Source organism: Elephas maximus, chromosome 18, assembly GCF_024166365.1.
Source record: "Elephas maximus indicus isolate mEleMax1 chromosome 18, mEleMax1 primary haplotype, whole genome shotgun sequence".
In the NCBI taxonomy this organism is placed as follows: domain Eukaryota; kingdom Metazoa; phylum Chordata; class Mammalia; order Proboscidea; family Elephantidae; genus Elephas; species Elephas maximus.
Window position 1 is genome coordinate 77,333,543 of NC_064836.1, and position 19,289 is coordinate 77,352,831.

Below are 19,289 nucleotides of genomic sequence, written 5' to 3' on the forward strand. Positions count from 1 at the left end.
TAAGAAATGAGAGGGGCGATATTACAACAGACTCAACTGAAATTAAAAGAATCATATCAGATTACTATGAAAAACTATACTCAAACAAATTTGAAAACCTAGAAGAAATGGATGAATTTCTAGAAACACACTACCTCAACTAACACAATCAGAGGTAGAACAACTAAACAGACCCATAACAAAAGAAGAGATTGAAAAAAACTCCCAACAAAAAAAAGCCCTGGTCAGGACAGCTTCACTGCAGAGTTCTACCAAACTTTCAGAGAAGAGTTAACACCACTACTACTAAAGGTACTTCAGAGCATAGAAAAGGATGGAATACTACCAAACTCATTCTATGAAGCCAGCATATCCCTGATACCAAAACCAGGTAAAGACACCACAAGAAAATTATAGACCTATATCCCTCATGAATGTAGATGCAAAAATCCTCAACAAAATTCTAGCCAATAGAATTCAACAACATATCCAAAAAATAATTCACCATGACCAAGTGGGATTCATACCAGGTATGCCGGGATGGTTCAACATTAGGAAAACAATTCATGTAATCCACCACATAACTAGAAGACAAGAATCACATGATTTTATCAATTGATGCAGAAAAGGCATTTGACAAAGTTCAACACTCATTCATGATAAAAACTCACAGCAAAATAGGAATAGAAGGAAAATTCCTCAACATAATAAAGTGCATTTACACAAAGCCAACAGCCAACATCACCCTAAATGGAGAGAGCCTGAAAACGTTCCCATAGAGATCGGGAACCAGACAAGGATACCCTTTATCACCACTCTTATTCAACATTGTGCTGGAAGTCCTGGCCACAGCAATTAGGCTAGGTAAAGAAACAAAGGGCATCCAGATTGGCACGGAAGGAGTAAAAGTATCTTCATTTGCAGATGACATGATCTTATACACAGAAAACCCTAAGGAATCCTCAAGAAAACTACTGAAACTAAGAGTTCAGCAGAGCATCGGGATACAAGATAAATGTACAAAAATCAGTTGGATTCCTCTACACCAACAAAAAGAACATCAAAGAGGAAATCACCAAATCAATACCATTTACAGTAGCCCCCAAGAAGATAAAATACTTAGGAATAAATCTTACCAAAGATGTAAAAGACTTATACAAAGAAAACTACTACAAAGATGTAAAAAACTTCTGCAAGAAACCAAAAGAGACTTACATAAGTGGAAGAACATACCTTGCTCGTGGATAGAAGACTTAACATTATAAAAATGTCTATTCCACCAAAAGCGATCTATACATTCAACGCAATTCCGATCCGAATCCCAAGGACATTCTTTAATGAGATGGAGAAACAAATCACCAACTTCATACAGAAGGGAAAGAGGCCCTGGATAAATAAGGCATTACGGAAAAAAAAGAACAAAGTGGGAGGCCTTACTTTACCTGATTTTAGAACCTATTATACCACCACAGTAGTCAAAACAGCCTGGTACTGGTACAACAGATACATGGACCAATGGAACAGAAATGAGAATCCAGACATAAATCCATCCACATATGAGCAGGTGATATTTAACAAAGGCCCCAAAACAGTTAAATGGGGAAAAGACAGTCTTTTTAACAAATGGTGCTCGGATAACCAGATATCCATCTGCAAAAAAATGAAACAAGACCCACACCTCGCTCCATGCACAAAAACTAACTCAAAATGGATCAAAGACCTAAATACAAAATTTAGAACAATAAAGATCATGGAAAAAAAATAGGGACAACTTTAAGAGCCCTAATACGTGGCATAAACAGTATACAAAACATTATGAAGAATGCAGAAGAAAAACTAGATAACTGGGAGCTCCTAAAAATCAAACACCTGTGCTCATCCAAAGACTTCACCAAAAGAGTAAAAAGACTACCTACAGACTGGGAAAAAGTTTTTAGCTATGACATTTCTGATCAGCGCCTGATCTCTAAAATCTACATGATACTGCAAAAACTCAACTGCAAAAAGACAAGTAACCCTATTAAAAAACGGGCAAAAGATATGAATAGACACTTCACTAAAGAAGACATTCAGGTAGCTAACAGATATATGAGGAAATGTTCATGATCATTAGCCATTAGAGAAATGCAGATCAAAATTACAATGAGATTTCATCTCACTCCAACAAGGCTGGCATTAATCCAAAAAACACAAAATAATAAATGCTGGAGAGGTTGTGGAGAGACTGGAACACTTCTACACTGCTGGTGGGAATGTCAAATGGTACAACCACTTTGGAAATCGATGTGGCGCTTCCTTAAAAAGCTAGAAATAGAACTACCATATGATCCAGCAATCCCACTCCTTGGAATATATCCTAGAGAAATAAGAGCCTTTACACGAACAGATATATGCACACCCGTGTTCACTGCAGCACTGTTTACAATAGCAAAAACATGGAAGCAACCAAGGTGCCATCAACGGATGAGTGGATAAATAAATCATGGTATATTCACACAATGGAATACTACGCATCGATAAGGAACAGTGAGGAATCTGTGAAACGTTTCATAACACGGAGGAACCTGGAAGGCATTATTCTGAGTGAAATTAGTCAGTTGCAAAAGGACAAATATTGTACAAGGCCACTATTATAAGAACTTGAGAAATAGTTTAAATGGAGAAGAAAACATTCTTTTGTGGTTAGGAGAGGGCGGAGGGAGGGAGGGTGGGGGAGAGGCATTCACTAATTAGAGAGTAGATAAGAACTACTTTAGGTGAAGGCAAAGACAGCACACAATACAGGGGAGGTCAGCACAATTGGACTAAACCAAAAGCAAAGAAGTTTCCTGAATAAACTGAATGCTTCAAAGGCCAGCGTAGCAGGGGCAGGGGTCTGGGGACCATGGTTTCAGGGGACATCTAAGTCAACTGGCATTATAAAATCTATTAAGAAAACATTCTGCATCCCACTTTGAAGAGTGGTGTCTGGGGTCTTAAATGCTAGCAAGCAGCCATCTAAGATGCATCAGTTGGTCTCAATCCACCTGGATCAAAGGAGCATGAAGAACATCAAGGACACAAGGCAATTACGAGCCCAAGAGACAGAAAGGGCCACATGAACCAGTGAGTACATCATCCTGAGACCAGAAGAACTAGATGGTGTCCGGCTACAACCGATGACTGCCCTGACAGGGAACACAACAGAGAACCCCTGAGGGAGCAGGAGACCAGTGGGATGCAGACCCCAAATTCTCATAAGACCAGGCTTAATGGTCTGACTGAGACTGGAAGGACCCCGGTGGTCATGGCCCCCAGACCTTCTGTTGGTCCAGGACAGGAACCATTCCTGAAGCCAACTCTTCAGACATGGATTGGACTGGACAATGGGTTGGAGAGGGATGCTGGTGAGGAGTGAGCTTCTTGGATCAGGTGGTCACTTGAGACTACCTTGGCATCTCCTGCCTGGAGGGGAGATGAGAGGGTGGAGGGGGTTAGAAGCTGGCGAAATGGACATGAAAAGAGAGTGGAGGGAGGGAGTGGGCTGTCTCATTAGGAGGAGAGTAAATGGGAGTGTGTAGCAAGGTGTATATGGGTTTTTGTGTGAGGGACTGACTTGATTTGTAAACGTTCACTTAAAGCAGAATAAAAATAATAAAAAAAAAAAAAGTAGGACACGGAGTGTTGGTTTGGAGGTACTGTAAGTAAGGCAACATGATTCCCAACCCTTACACCTCCGATTAAGAACTGCATAATATCCTACCATTTCTATTTCCCTAATTATACAGTGTTCAGAAAATTGATTTAGGTACTTCTGCTGTCCCTTAAGTCAACACACAAAACACTGTTACAATATTGGTGCCCAGCCTGCATTGTTCTAGGATCCTGGTCCCTTAAAGAAACACATAAGCTACTATCCAAATGCTGACACATCTGACTGACAGGCCCAGAAATCTTTCAACGAGGGAAGTTCAGAAGTTTTACACAATCACCTTCCTAGAAGCCTAGTGCCAAGGCAGACGGTCTAACCAGCAGACTTTTTCTTGTTCCACCATTAGTATATATAAAATAATTTTTTTTTTTTTTTTTCAAAAACCAGTCTATAGACCAGCTGCTAAAATTTCACAGTCAAGGTACAGATTCAGAGAAATGTTAGTTACCCCCCTCCAAAAAAAAAAAAATTTGCAGGGCCGATGGAAAAAGCTCCTGCTTATAAAGGTCAGCAAGATTTCAGAAGTAATAATACCAAGTGTGCGTTTCTGTCCTCTTCCCTCTACACACCAGAAGAGCTGCGATCGGCGACCCCGCGGCCAGAGCTTTCTCAAGATCCCCTGGTACTGCGGAGTGTGCAGGAAAAAAGTCTGTGCTCCCTGAATCCCTTTCTTCTTCAACTCATTTTCTCATCATCTCAAAATGTAGCCACGTCTTTACTCAACTTCTTCCCTCCTGTCTCAGAGGAAGAAAGTTTCTCATTTCCAAGGTCATGACTCCATCCCTTCTTACCTCCTCTGATAGTCCAAACATGAACAAGCCTAGATGTAAACGTGTGTCTGTACATAACCCTGTTCACATCGACCATACTTTTTTGCACCTTTTATTTCCTTTTTGTTTTATACATTCAAGGCTGTTCTATACCAGCACAGACACAACTGATTCTTTTTACAAATGGAATAATGCTCCATTGTATGGATGTACAAGTAACTCATCCTGTCATTTGCTATTATAAATTACAATTCATATTTATTTATAATTACTTTTACTCATATGCATTTATATACAAACAGATATGACAGGTGTCCCTGCGTGTGTATGCACACACACGCAGAAGGACGGTCACAGTCACTAACTAATTTAACATAAAACACACTTTTCAGTGGGATAGCATGTGTTAAGTACCTCTAAATGGGACAGGCGTAAGAAAGTAGCTCAATGAAAGCTGGCTAAATGTGGGAAAAAAAAAAAAATGAAACACCTTAACAGTTCTCAGGCCTGCTAACTCTCAAACACCTCTAGTAGCTCAGGTCGTATTCTCAGGACAAACATTCTAAAAAGCAAAGCATCTGTTTTTCCATACTAGGTCAATTCTGGGACTAACTTCTATCTTCTATTTTGGGTAACGTGACTGGATCTCCTCCCCTTGTGAGTGAACTAAAATAATGTTCTCAATCTATTTGTGGGGGGACGAGGTGTATCTCTTCGGGCACTCTCAGGGCCAAACTAAACAATTTAACCTAAAACAGAATGGAGGGATAACAGGAGGGCTCTTGTAACATGGATGGGAAAACAAGCCTCCCATGTGGTCGGATTTAAAATGTCCTCAAAGCCTCCTCTGGTATTCTCAGTACCCACAGAATTCTATCCATTGTTTTGCTTTTCCATCTTGTGGTGGCGTGGACTGAATTTTGTCCCCCAAAGTTATGGTGAAGTCCTAGCCCCTCTGCCTGTAACTATGACCCTGCTTGGAAAGAGGGGTTTTCTTCTGTTAAACATTAATGAGGCCATGCTGGGGTAGGGTGAATGTTAAGCCTAATCTCTTCTGAGTGGTATCTTGCAGATACAGCAGAACAGACAGAGGTACAGGCAGGGAGAAGACAGCCTGTGAGACACATCCACAAACAGCCAAGGACACCAAGGAAAGCCTGGGGCTGTCAACAAGGAAGAACCGTCCCCTAGAGCAGATGGTCTGATTCGGACTCCAGCATCCAAAACTATGAGACAATAAATTTCTGTTCTTTGAAGCCACCCATTTCTGGTATATTTCTACTGAGGCTCTAAGAAACTAAGGCACATGGTTTCTGTAAAAAGCAACATTTCCTCCATCAACACAGGATATTCTTCGCCTATGGTCTGGAATCACCCTGTGGCACACGGCCTGAAGAACTGAATAATGGACATCAGGTACATCTGCTGCACGTTGTGCAGCTTATAACTTCACTGCTCCTTAAATTCAGACAAAACGTGGTTGCTCGCCCAGATTAGAGCAGAGAAGTCCTGAGCCTTGCCCCTCTCATCAGATGGTCTGCCTTGTTGACATGCTATCTTTGGGCTGCTTGTGTTCCTGTTTATGGTTCAGAAAAGTACTTGTTTACAGAATCCACTCAATGTCCCATTTAACCCCAGAAGTTAAGCGGGTTGAAATTAAAAGGCTGTGCTTGAATTTGATAAGTGAAATGATGGAGCACAGAAGGTCTAAACAGCTTTATCTCAGGCCCTTATAAGAGGCACTGAAATTCAAACATTGCCTCTGACAGTCTTCCTGCTTCTACCCAAAATAGATGGCAAGTCTGAACTTCACTGAACAGCTGTTTCTGACTATGATCAATGCCACTAACAAACAGAACCACACAAAGCCACACAGAGCCAGGCAGCTCCAACACAGATAGCTCCTGGCCGAACCTCTCTGCCTCTTGTGGGGATGTGTGTCCACACCAAGCAGGGGAAAGGGGGAGAGGGACAGCTACCCCTCCAGGGCTGAACCACTAGCATTTGCATTTCTCTGGCTACACCCATTCCCTCTCAGGGCCACAATAGTTCAGCAAAAGCATTTTAAGATACACAAACTATTTTTACAACAGTATAAGAGAATTTGAAATTCAAAGTAATCACAGCTTAAGGAACACACAGTAGGTTTCACTTTATTTGATGAGCTTATCCTACTTCCAAATCGATCTATTCCAAATCCCCCTGTATCCTTTAAGAAACAGGCTACTGCTTGTCCTATGCAGCTCTGGTGGTACAATGGTTAAAGCGCTCACTCCTAACCAGAAGGTCAGTGATTCAAACCCACCAGCCGCTACACGGGAGAAAGCTGCAGCAGTCTGCTCCTATAAAGATTTACAGCCTTGGACACCCTCCGGGACAGTTCTACTGTATCCTATAGGGTTGCCAGCAGTCAGAATCAACTCAGCAGCAGTGTGTGTTTGCATTTCCTATCGGGTTACTCGAGTTGGAGCCCTGGTGGAGCAGTGGTTAAGCGCTCAGCTGCTAACCAAAAGGTCGACACTTCGAATCTACCAGTTACTCCTTGGAAACCCTAGGGGTTCTACCCTCCTTCCTATAGGATCACTATGAGTCAGAATCGACTCGATGGCAACAAGTATTGGGCCACTCTCTTCTTACTGCTGATCATGAATTAAACTACGCCCCTCAGCAACTTTGACCTCTGAAAAGGAGGACACTCTTCTGTCTGAGCCACAGTTAATTACCTTTTCAGTTTCTAGTTGCAACTAATCTTCTCTTGTGCTACCTAAGCTCTAACTTGCCAAGGCCCCCTAAACCCTGTCCCAGAAGACCGTCCTCCACCCACGGTGCAAAGCATCCTACAGGGGGGCTCCCTTGAGCTTCTGTTCTTATAATGTCTTTATTATTCTTCTTCCTCAATATGCCCCCTTCCCCGAAGTCTGGCCCTGCTACTAATTCTAAATAGCTGATTCTCCCCACTGCACTCAATGCTCTTGTTTTTCATTTACATTTCTCCCTCAACGGGCGGGCGCCATTCCTACTTAGCCTTTTGAACTCACAAGTTCCCTACAACTTCCCTTTATTTCAAAACTCCTCCCCCCATCATCCTTCCTCCAAACTGGCCGTTTATTGGGAATCTTAAACATAAGCCTCCTGGTGTTTTCTACCTGCAGCCTCAGCATTCCCTTGACTCCAGATTTATAGACGGTAGGCTGCTAAATCCACTAGAACTCACTCTTCCGGGAGCGGTGTGGGGGCAGTGATAGAAACCCCTACCAAGAACTCAGTTTCAAATGGCAAACACTCTTCATGCTCATGTATGTAAAATGGACTACAGGCTGGCTTTCCACTGTCCAAGCAAGGCTACTTTAGTTACCAAAAATGGACCTAGAACCTAAACCAATCATCACACCCTTCTGACACATAAGATGACGGAACACCACAGACAGTCTTGGCTGAGGAAACTGTGAAGTAGTCAAGCCCGCCTTAAGTGAATTTCAACCTCCCCTCTCTGGGCCCTTTCTTCTTTGTGCCCTCCCTTGGTTCCTATTCCTTTTCACAGGCGTGCCCATGGCACAGCCCATTCCTATTCACAGCTAGCTCAGGGTAATAACATTTTCCAAGAAATTTTTGACAACCAGTGTCTAATTCCAGGAGCCCTGGAGGGACAATGGTTAATAACTTGGCTGCCAACTAAAAGGTCGGCAGTTGGAATCCACGAGCTGGTCCCTGGAAATCCTCTGTCCTGGAGGGTCCCTATGCGTGGGAACGGACTCGATGGCAATGGGTTTGGTGCAGTCAAATCCCGGGTGGTGTAAATGATCATTTGGAGCAAGACGCTGACAGCTCAGCCTGGACACCTGGTGACCCAGATGAGATAGCAAGGAAACACCTGGTGATCAGGTGCGGTAGCAAAAATACCTGGTGACCCAGGTGAGGTAGTAAAGAAAAACACCTGGTGACCCAGGTAAGGTAGTAAAGCAAAACACCTGGTGACCCAGGTGTAGTAGCAATGGCATTCAGGGCAGGGACTCTCCTGTACCCTTCCACTCCATGCCAGCTACTGAGAGGGAGATCCCCCTGTTCTGCACTCTCTTGCAGATGCAGACTTACAAGAAGGAAACATATCCCCCCTTGAGAAGGCGTTAGGAAATGAGAGGGCCATGCACACAAGCCTAGAGTATAATCAGACAGTACCTGGAACATTAACCTAAAGGTATCTTCTCTTTTCCTATCCTTTTACCCTAGGTTGCTCTTCTTCACGAATCTGGTTTTCATACAACATTTCTGTATATATTGATGTCATTGTTGTTTGCCTCCCCCACTAGAAAGTAAACTCCAGGAAGGCTAGAGCTGTGTGAGTTGTTTACTGCTAAATCCCTAACACCTAGAATATGGCTGGTACATTGAGAGCCTTCAATAGATAACAGCGGAATGAAGGAATCAATTCAGCCATGGCCATGTCTTCTTTTCATATCACATCAGCTAACACTGTATCAGACACTGGGCCAAGATTCAAACTCAGGCTGGGAAGAGTCTTCTTAAACCAATCTTCCACTCCACATTCCCAATTCCTCTTCTCCTCCTTAAATAGAGGAGAAAGAAGGAGGTGGAAAAGAAAGGAGAAAAGGGAGAGGAAGGGGGAGAAGAGAAGAAAAACGTTCAAAGCAAAATGTTGAGGCTGTAGTAGATTTCCTGATATTTTATGTCTACTCTCTAATCCACATGGAAGAGGAATCAAAATGGAACGAAACACTGCCCGGTCCTGCGTCATGGCCAGTATCAGCTGCAGATCACACTACTGCAATCCAAAGGGCTGATTCAGTAACTCACGATCACTTGTATGACTAGAACATTGCTGGAAGTGAGCAGGAACTCATAAATAATTATTGAATGAACCGATGAATAAATGAATTAGTTAAGATTTTCAGAGTAAGGTAAATTAAAAAGAGATTTCACTGCCACAAATTTCTTGCCTACACTTCAGAGTAAAAACAGCTCCTTATTAAATTGTTTTAAAGGTACGAAGTGCTTTGCCACTAGCTGAGATTTTCATCTGCTGTTGGCTATTCCCATGATAAGAAGAAGCATCATGTCACCATCACGTTCACGTCGTCAGCTGCCGTGGAGCAGGCCCCCAACTCACAGCAGCCCCATGAAAAATGGAACGAAACGTCATGGCCAGGATCAGCTGCAGATCACACTACTGCAATCCAAAGGGCTGTGTGACACTTGCTGACTTCTGCAAGTACATGGGCAGGCCTTTTTTCCTAGTCTGTGGGTCTTAGTCTGGAAGCTCCACTGAATCCCGTTCCACGTCACAGCAACATGCAAGCCTTCGCTGATAGACAGGCGGTGGCTGTGCACGAGGCACACTGGCTGGGGAATTAAACCTGGGTCTCCCTTTTTTTTCTCCCACAGGGAAGGTGAGGATCCTACTACTGAATTACCACTGCCCCCATCACAGGCTGAGGTTAAAGCATTCACTTTCCAGTATGATAGAAAACGCCCAACATCAAGTGAACGCCAAGCTTCCCGTTCATATTTCATTTCAAATCTGAACAGCATCTTTGAGAATATTTTGATAATACAATAAAAATTCCTGGAAATTGGGCAGGACCAAATTAATAAGATTTAAATTCTTGAGATTATTTCAATTAAGTACCTAAACAAGTCCAAAGGCTTTTGAAATTTAAAGCAAGCATATAAGGCTTCTGAATGGCACCAGCATGACATGTCCCTAATGTTGTTTCCGGAGACCCGAGCTCATTGTACAACTCAGTCAGGGCAACAAGATAGCAAAAGCCAAAAAAAAACCAAACCCACTGCCGTCGAGTCGATTCCAACGCACAGCAACTCTATAGGACAGGGCAGAACTGCCCCATACAGTTTCCAAGGCATGCCTGCTGGATTCGAACTGCTGACCTTTTGGTTAGCAGCCGTAACTCCTAACCACTATGCCACCAGGGTTTCCAAACAAGATAGTAGATACTTCAAAAAATATCCATGGTCCCCTTGACCAGAGAAACAAAGAAGAAAGACACTTATATTCACTACATGCGTAAAATGTTCTCTATCAAATCATTCATATAGAAGTAATAAAAACACATGTACAAGAATGTAACAAGTATAAAACATGATCCATTAAAGAGAGAGAATATTACACAAGACATGCTCACAAGACATACAAATACCATGGATCGTCAGTGTAAAATCCAACCTCCTGCTCCATTCTTCAGTCTTTACCATCATTTCATCAACTGTATTGGTGACCTTTTGTATGCACTGTAAATGATCCACTCCACTGCTTAAAAATCTACAACAGTTCTTCACAACTTTTACAAGATCAAATCTATAGTCCTTAACATTCCATTATTTTGCCCCCCAACTGATCCACTCTCTATTCAACCTTTTTTTTATTTTTTCAGATAATCGTCACAGTAATGCTCCAATCAGCTCATACTTATTTAGTAACAACTGCCCGGAGGAAACCCTGGTGGCGTAGCGGTTAAGTGCTATGGCTGCTGACCAAAAGGTCGGCAGTTCGAATCCACCAGGTGTTCCCTGGAAACTCTATGGGGTGGTTCTACTCTGTTCTATATGGTCGCTATGTGTCAGAATCAACTGAACAGCAACAGTTTTTTTTTTTTTTTAAGTGCCTGGAAATGGAGACCTGGTGGTACAGTGGTTAAGTATTGGGCTGCTAACCAAAAGGTTGGCAGTTTGGATCTACCAGTGACTCTTTGGAAACCCTATGGGACAGTTTTACTGTATCCTATAGGATTTGGGGTTTTTCTTTTTTTGGTCTTAAGTGCCTGGAGGAGCACTGGTTAAAAGCTAGGACTGCTAACCAAAAGATATTCAAATCTACTTGCAGCTCCTTGGGAACCCTGTGGGGCAGTTCTACTCTGTCCCATAGAGTCCCTATCAGTCAGAATTGATTCCACGGCAATGGATTTACTTTTGTAAGTGCCTGGACCTACACTAGCAGTTGACCATTTTTATCTTTTTACACCTTCTCAACAACTCCACTAGGTGGATATTATAACAACCTTTTTACAAGTTAAGGATTAGTGAGACTCAGAGGTGAGGTAAACTATCCAAGTGTACACTCTTAAGTCACTTAGAAAGCCAGGGTTTGGAGTTAGGTCTGTCTGTCTAATGATTAATGGGATCCAAATTGGGTATAGACATGAGTAAAGAATATAAAGAAACTGGGAGAAAGAAATAGGAATGAGAGAAATTCAATGAAGTTTCAAAACAGGTTTCATGGGTACGAGGAAACCGAAGTAGAAGGATGGGCTGGGGCGTGTGGGGTAGCAAGAAGTGGCCAGGGAGACACTGCTGAGTCCCTGATAGCTGGGCCAGCTGTGGGTGTGACAGCTGCGAGAGTAAGCCAGGCCGTGGTGATGCAGTGGCTGAGTCCCTGATAGCTGGCCCAGCTGTGGGTGTGACAGCTGCGAGAGTAAGCCAGGCCGTGGTGATGCAGTGGCTGAGTCCCTGATAGCTGGGCCAGCTGTGGGTGTGACAGCTGCGAGAGTAAGCCAGGCCGTGGTGATGCAGTGGCTGAGTCCCTGATAGCTGGCCCAGCTGTGGGTGTGACAGCTGCCCAGAGTAAGCCAGGCCGCGGTGATGCAGTGGCTGAGTCCCTGATAGCTGGCCCAGCTGTGGGTGTGACAGCTGCCCAGAGTAAGCCAGGCCGCGGTGATGCAGTGGCTGAGTCCCTGATAGCTGGCCCAGCTGTGGGTGTGACAGCTGCCCAGAGTAAGCCAGGCCGCGGTGATGCAGTGGCTGAGTCCCTGATAGCTGGCCCAGCTGTGGGTGTGACAGCTGCCCAGAGTAAGCCAGGCCGCGGTGATGCAGTGGCTGAGTCCCTGATAGCTGGCCCAGCTGTGGGTGTGACAGCTGCCCAGAGTAAGCCAGGCCGCGGTGATGCAGTGGCTGAGTCCCTGATAGCTGGGCCAGCTGTGGGTGTGACAGCTGCCCAGAGTAAGCCAGGCCGTGGTGATGCAGTGGCTGAGTCCCTGATAGCTGGGCCAGCTGTGGGTGTGACAGCTGCCGAGAGTAAGCCAGGCCGTGGTGATGCAGTGGCTGAGTTCCGCTACTAACCGAGAGGTCCGCAGCCCCAACACCCTGACCTATAAGGTCTCTGTGAGTCAGAGTTGACTCCACAGCATTTTTTTTTTTTTTTGAATGGAGGTAACATTTGGAGTGAAAAAAGACTGTGGGAAAAACTTCCATTCAAACGTTGAGGAATGCTACAAGACTAGTGTCATAGACTGAACTGTGTCCCCCAAAAACATGCATCGATTTGGTTAGGCCATGACTCCCAGTATTGTGTGGCTGTCCTCCATTCTGATTGTAATTTTATGTTAAAGTGCATTAGGGTGGGACTGTAATGCCCTCACTAAGGTCACATCCCTGATTCAATGTAAAGGGAGTTTCCCTGGGGTGTGGCCTGCACTACCTTTTACCTTAGGATAGACAAAAGGAAAGGGAAAAGGGCAGGGGGAGGGGGGACTGATCTCAAACCACCAAGAAAGCAGCCCTGGGAGCAAAACACATCTTTTGGACCCAGGGTTCCTTCACAGAGAAGTTCCTAGTCCCGGGGAAGATGATGACAAGGACCTTCCTCCAGAACCAACAGAGAAAGCCTTCCCCTGGAGCTGACACCCTGAATTTGGACTTTTAGCCTACTAGACTGCGAGAGAATAAATTTCTCTTTGTTAAAGCCATCCACTTGCGGTATTTCCATTATAGCAGCACTGGATGACTAAGATAACTGGTATAAGGAGGGGCCTACTAGTGGCAAGGTGGCAGTCAAAAGATTCAGAAAACCTGGGCAGGCAAGGTTTTTGAATGTGAATGAAGAGTAGGTACATGACTGGGTCCACTGAACCAAGAGAACTCCATTATCACTTCAGTGACCAGGAAATAGAGGCTGAGGTGCTGGAAGGTTTTCTATGTTAAAAAGGAAGGAAATGTTGTTCTGCCTTTCCATTCAGATTTAACAAGAATTTTTACATGTGAATCAATCACAGGCAAGTAAGATTACACGTGGCCACCACTTAGTTTCCAGTACTTTCACACAGCTAGAGCTACACATGTAGAAGGTGACGGAATGTGGGGCAGCCACAGATATGGAGCTTGGAAACGACAACAATAGAAGGACATGCACTGTTTTGTAATGTGATATTGCCCTTCTTTCAACTCTTCGCCACCTAGAGCTATATGAGTAATTTGCAATGATTCCACCAATTCACTGAAACATAACTAACTTCAGGCCAAACCCCACCCTTCTGTGAAGCTCTCTCCTGTCCCCAGTGTGACGATGTAGAATGTTCTCAGGACTGAAAATGACAAACCAAACAATGCTTTCTGAAAATTCCTTATTCATCATTATGAAACTTTTCTTCTCCCTAGTACTCATCTCCTACACAGAAGTTGGTTCCCAAACACTCACAGTTTCTTGTAAGTGGGATTACTTAGTTTAAAAAGTCACAAAGCACAGGGCATTTTTCCATCCAGTATAATTTAAGCCCACAAACTCCTGAAGCAAGTCACTGGATTTCACCAGTGTGTGTGCGTTCAGGAATAATGTCAGGCATCTGGTCTCAAGGCCGGGAGCTCTAGTGGACTGGCCAAGCAGAGCTGCACCAGAGGTTCCCCAGACACAAAAGGGAAGGGAGAGATATGGGGGAAGCAGGTAAAGTAAGGAAGGTATAGCAGGGCAGGCACAAGGACTGAAAATACAGGAAATCTCAACCATCAATAGACATCATCTTGTCTAGCACTCGATGGGTCATAAAGCCCAAAAGAGTTAAAGACAGTCATACACAGCTTTTCAATACAACTATCTAATATAAATCACAAAATACAGGACAGTAAAGAAACTCAAAAGCATGAATTCAGTGCTTGATTTTAGCTAAGTAAGGCGTGGTTAATTTAAAAGCTTTCTTTCACATGAGAATGCCTTCATTATTAGTTCTGCATACAAATTCAAAATTAAAACCTCCAAAAAAGGTAGCCAAGATGGTGAACACCTTTACCATGGCCGTGTATTTTCATGTATGGTTTGGCCGTGTGTAACAGACGCACAGGATAATAACAGCTTACGCTGAATTTTACATATGTCCCTCTCCCCAAAAAGCACAGCAGCTCTAGTCCAGTAGTCTAGTCCTACCCACATCCAATTAAGTCAGAGCTAATTCACAAGGCAGCATCTAGCTGCATGTGAGCTCAGGAAAGGCTGTCTTTACTATAAAAAAAAAAATAAGTGGATAAAAATGAGAGAATCTATTATGACAGGAAAGAGGCAAAACGAATTTTGGGGGCAAGGAGCAAGATCTGATACAGATAAGAATGGAAACTACAAAATGATTTTCATTAGCTCCCACAGATGTTTCACTGAGTGAATTAAGTCACATTAGCAGATTCTTAATTTTTTCTTTCACTGCAGAAAAAAATATTAACATGGAAGCCAATATATGTCCAGGTATTACATTCACATGAAATCACATTTTTTTTAAAACTAACACCAAAATGATTATCTTTCCCCTTTTAATCTCACATTTTTTAGCAAAGAATAGAAAATAAATAAATGTTCATCAGTGAGTTTAAATACTATTACTCTTGACCCTGGGGCAAAATATTCTCTACCCTTTCAGTTATAAATTCACAAGAGGGAGATTATTACATATGAAATCTAAATTGAAGTATTTTTACAAATAAACTTTCTTTTATGAACATGTTGTTGAATTGGTTCCGACTCTATGTACAAGAGAAAGAAACACTGCCTGGTCCTACGCCATCCTCACAATCATTGCTGTGTTCAAGCCCGCTGTTGTAGCCACTGTGTCAACCCATCTGGTTGAGGGTTTTTCTCTTTTTTGCTGACCCTGGACTTTGCCAAGCATGATATCCTCCTCCTAGGACTGGTCCCTCCTGATTACATGTCCAAAGCACATGAGGCGAAGTCTTGCTATCCTCACTTCTAAGGAGCATTTTGGCTGCACTTCTTGCAGGACAGATTTGTTCATTATCTGTCAGTCCATGGTATATTCAATATTCTTAGCCTTAACATAACCTACTTGATTTTTAAAGTATGTAGCAGGGCTAAGGTATCTTAGGAGCCAGAAAGGTCAAAGGAAGTTTTTGCAGAACTTTCTCTAGGCACATTTCAACATATCACATACATCAGCAGTAATGAGGTAGTTCAAAAAGGTGAGAAAACATTTCAACCACAATGGAACAAAAGCTTCTAGGGAGCTTTTATGCCACATTTCTAGACCAGAGAAGCTAACATATATAATTGCTTCAATTCTCTTTTAAACTACAGTCTTCCTGAAAAATAAAAAAAAAAAAAAGTAGCAATTTATGTAGTAACTACTGAAGAGATACTTTGATATCTCCTAATGTTTAATTGTAAAATAACATTTTAAAATACCATTTTTATATAGCTCACGAATATACCCACTTAGGAAATAGAGCTTACTTCTCCAATCTGTTTTTGTAGCTTATGACAAAGTAAACCCTTGAGTATCAGACACAAATGTGAAATAAATGTAATACCGTTAGTCTTTCTACACAGAGTTTTCTCAGAAGATCAACTTCTACGCACAACATGGCAGCTACCCTTATGATGTGGAAGACCTCCTTCTATAACCAATCGTTTATCTTCTTAACTTCTAGGGATGGAACAAGACCCTATTACCAGTAATTCCGAGCCTAGAGTCATATCACAATTCTTCCAATTATCTTTAGGGTGGCTCAAAACTCTTAAGTGTTAATAATCATTCACTTTAACTTAAAGCTCTCATATCACTTAGTGCAGAGTATCACAAAATCAAAATAAGCAACAACAAACTGTTATTATTTTGGAAACGTTTCCTCACATTTCCAGTTGATTATCCCTCTGCGGGAGAAATTCCTACTATTGAAAGCCATTACAAGAAGTGCAAATCATTCATTATTTCCGAAAAATTAATTAAAAATAGTCCTACTAACAGGGCAGTGCTATCTTCAAACTGTTTAATTTAAAGGGATATTCTACTTCCTATGTAATTAGTCAGCACACCTGTAAACCCAAGAATTCCAACTATCAGGTGTATTTAACTTTCTTCAGTTTTCGACAGAACTGTTACTTGGGAGATTCTAATGCCTCAGAGGCTAAGTAAGAAACAGAAGAGCCAAGAAGAGAGAACAATGTACAGTTATACTCTGTACCCTGTACTCCCCACCCCATAATGCACTGACGTCAACCTCAAAACAACTTATATCTATGACGTCATTAACCTTATAAATCCTAGAGGATAGTGATGGAAAATCCATTCTAATAAAGCCATTAAATAGACCTCTAAAATTGCCTTATAAGGCTGTCCCTTGCCCATATGACAGAGCTTTGTGCTGTACTTCCTAGAGGAAGCAGTATTTCCTACCAAAGGCTTTTCCTCTGTACGTAATACTTCCCCCTGACTCAGGACAACCTGGAGTCAAATGTTTTTCTCCTGTTACAGGAAGTTTTGGTAAGCCTCATGCAGGATCAGTGTTATGATGCACCAGATAATAACAAAAAAAGATCAATCGGATTTGGCCAGGAGAGATAGGAGACAGACAAGAATTAGGTTGTTTTCTTTCCTTTTAAAGAACCTTCTCTATCTCAAAAAATGTTTCAAAAAAAAAAAAAAAACTGCAATGTGAGATTAAATTTTGAAGTTGAAGTTATAAGACAATAAAGTATCTGATTATAACTTCAAAAGACAAAGCTATCACTGAGTAGCAAAGTAAGGCACCCAACGGCATCTAATAGTGCCTACCTCACAAGGAGCCCAATGTGAAGGGGAATGTCTAGGGCATCTTGGAGTAGGGCACAGTGAGCATAAACCACCCAATTTACAAGTCAATTCATCCTTTCAGGTGTTAACTGAACCCCCACAGTCCCTATGACATGTGGTCTGTCTAATAAAAAAAAATACAAAGCTAAAATCACAGAAAATAAGAACCAGTAGCACCAAACTTTAAAATGATCAGAAATCAATTTCCTGAGACACAGCTAAAACATGAAATATCCAAAACACAAAACTTCTTCATTAAAATATTAGATTGTGCAATACACTGTCAGAATAACATCTTCCCCTTTTCCCTACACACACTACTCGTGCCCCCAGGTCATAAACATAATCACATTTATAGCTGAAAAGTCAGAAGAGAAAAAGTATGGGGAAAAAAATCCTCTATTCCCACTCTCCAGATACCTACCACTGAAGAAGAGTAAACATAACAAGCTTTCACAGAGGACTGAGCTATGCAAGCACTTCCCACTCTTTAAATTGTCTCTCACGGCACCCCTGGCCTTCCTAGAGCTAACTCCTACTCAAACCCTGAGCATCAACACCAACATAATTCCCCACAGGGAAGTGTTCCCTGACCCACAGGTGGGCTCACACGCCCTGCTCTGTGAGTCTCAGGACCCTAAGTGTTCCTCTACTAAACACAGCATCCCAAGGACTAATGATGACTTCTGTTTCTATACAACCAGCTATGGTGTTTGGACAAATAGTAAAAGCTTAAAAAAAAAAAAAAAAAACCCTCAAATTCTAAGATTTGATTATTCAGAAAATGCTTCCATAGTAAGTTCTAACTTCATTTATAACTTGAAAGACAGCAGGTATAAAAAGAAGGCATCTTCAAACACTAAAAACAAGAACTGGGATGACCAATTGTACATCGGGTGGTCAGAGGAGGTCCTTCTAAAAAAAAGAGAGGTGATAAACCAGAGAAAACAAACCCATTGCCGCGGAGTCAATTCTGACTCACAGCAAACCTGTATGACAGAGTGGAACTGCCCTATAGGGTTTCCAATGAGCAGCTGGTGGATTCCAACTGCCGATCATCTGGTTAGCAGCCAAGCTCTTAACCACTGCACCAACAGGGCTCCAAGGAGGTGATACTTACACTTTTATCATTGTGCCTTCCCTAAAAATGTCAACAGTCAGGTTAAAAGCTTTTCAGAGAGGGGGAACAATTTAAAGAGACAACATGGTGGAAAAGATTTTGGCACAATCCAGGAATTGAAAGTAGACAAGGCTGAAGCGTAAATGATATTTAAGCGTCATAGAAAAGCACCAACAGGTCCTAAGCAAGAGAATAACAACATGGCTTTTTTTTTTAATTAATTATTTTAATTATTTCAAATTAAGGGAACCAAATAAGCAAAGCCAGAAGGAAGGAATACTGTGGCATGGGATATTGAGCAGTGGGGTGAGGATAGGGAATATGGTTAGGAAAAACAGGATGGAGCAAAAACTAGCCAGTTACAGTTTGAAACAATTAGAAATAATAAAGCATTAAAAATTGTTATAAAATAACCTTTTTAAAACAAAGGAAAACGATTTTTTCGAGAAAGTATCAGGTAATGCCTGGATACTATTCACTCTTTTCATGAAAGAAATGTGTTTCATACAAAGATTCTCATACATAACATATTTATAATATTATGTTCATTAACTTACAGTCGAGACCAAGAAACTATCCAACAGCACCTTTGTGACAGCAATGCAGAAATTCTACTTTATAATTAAGAAGAAATATTACATGGATACATCAGGTTCCAATTTCATGTTCTAAGTAAAACTTTTACATATGCTAATTTCAAGCAGTAAACGAACAAGAAATAATGCACTATGTGGGAAGTGGTTCTATGTGTAATTGTGATGGTTCAGTTTTATGCTACGACCAATTCTAGACACTGGTTATGATCGTGGATCAGCAGGCAAAAGACTGTGATACGTACGGCTGCAAGGTCCTTTTCATTCTTTCTGAAATGTCACGTGAAAATATAAGCTACAGCTGATTAAAAAAATTGTCTCTAG

At 42.0% G+C, this 19,289-nt stretch overlaps 1 protein-coding gene across 50 annotated transcripts in view; it reads right to left on the bottom strand.

Annotated features, from left to right (window-relative positions):
- Window positions 1–19,289, bottom strand: part of LOC126061591 (uncharacterized) — a 68,040-nt gene continuing 48,751 nt past the window's right edge. For all 50 annotated transcript variants that reach the window (XM_049858217.1, XM_049858205.1, XM_049858202.1 and 47 more), the window contains one exon: window positions 1–19,289. This exon is cut by the window's right edge. In XM_049858217.1, the coding sequence (XP_049714174.1) occupies window positions 11,578–12,660 (1,083 nt within the window). In that variant the 5' untranslated portion in view covers window positions 12,661–19,289 and the 3' untranslated portion in view covers window positions 1–11,577.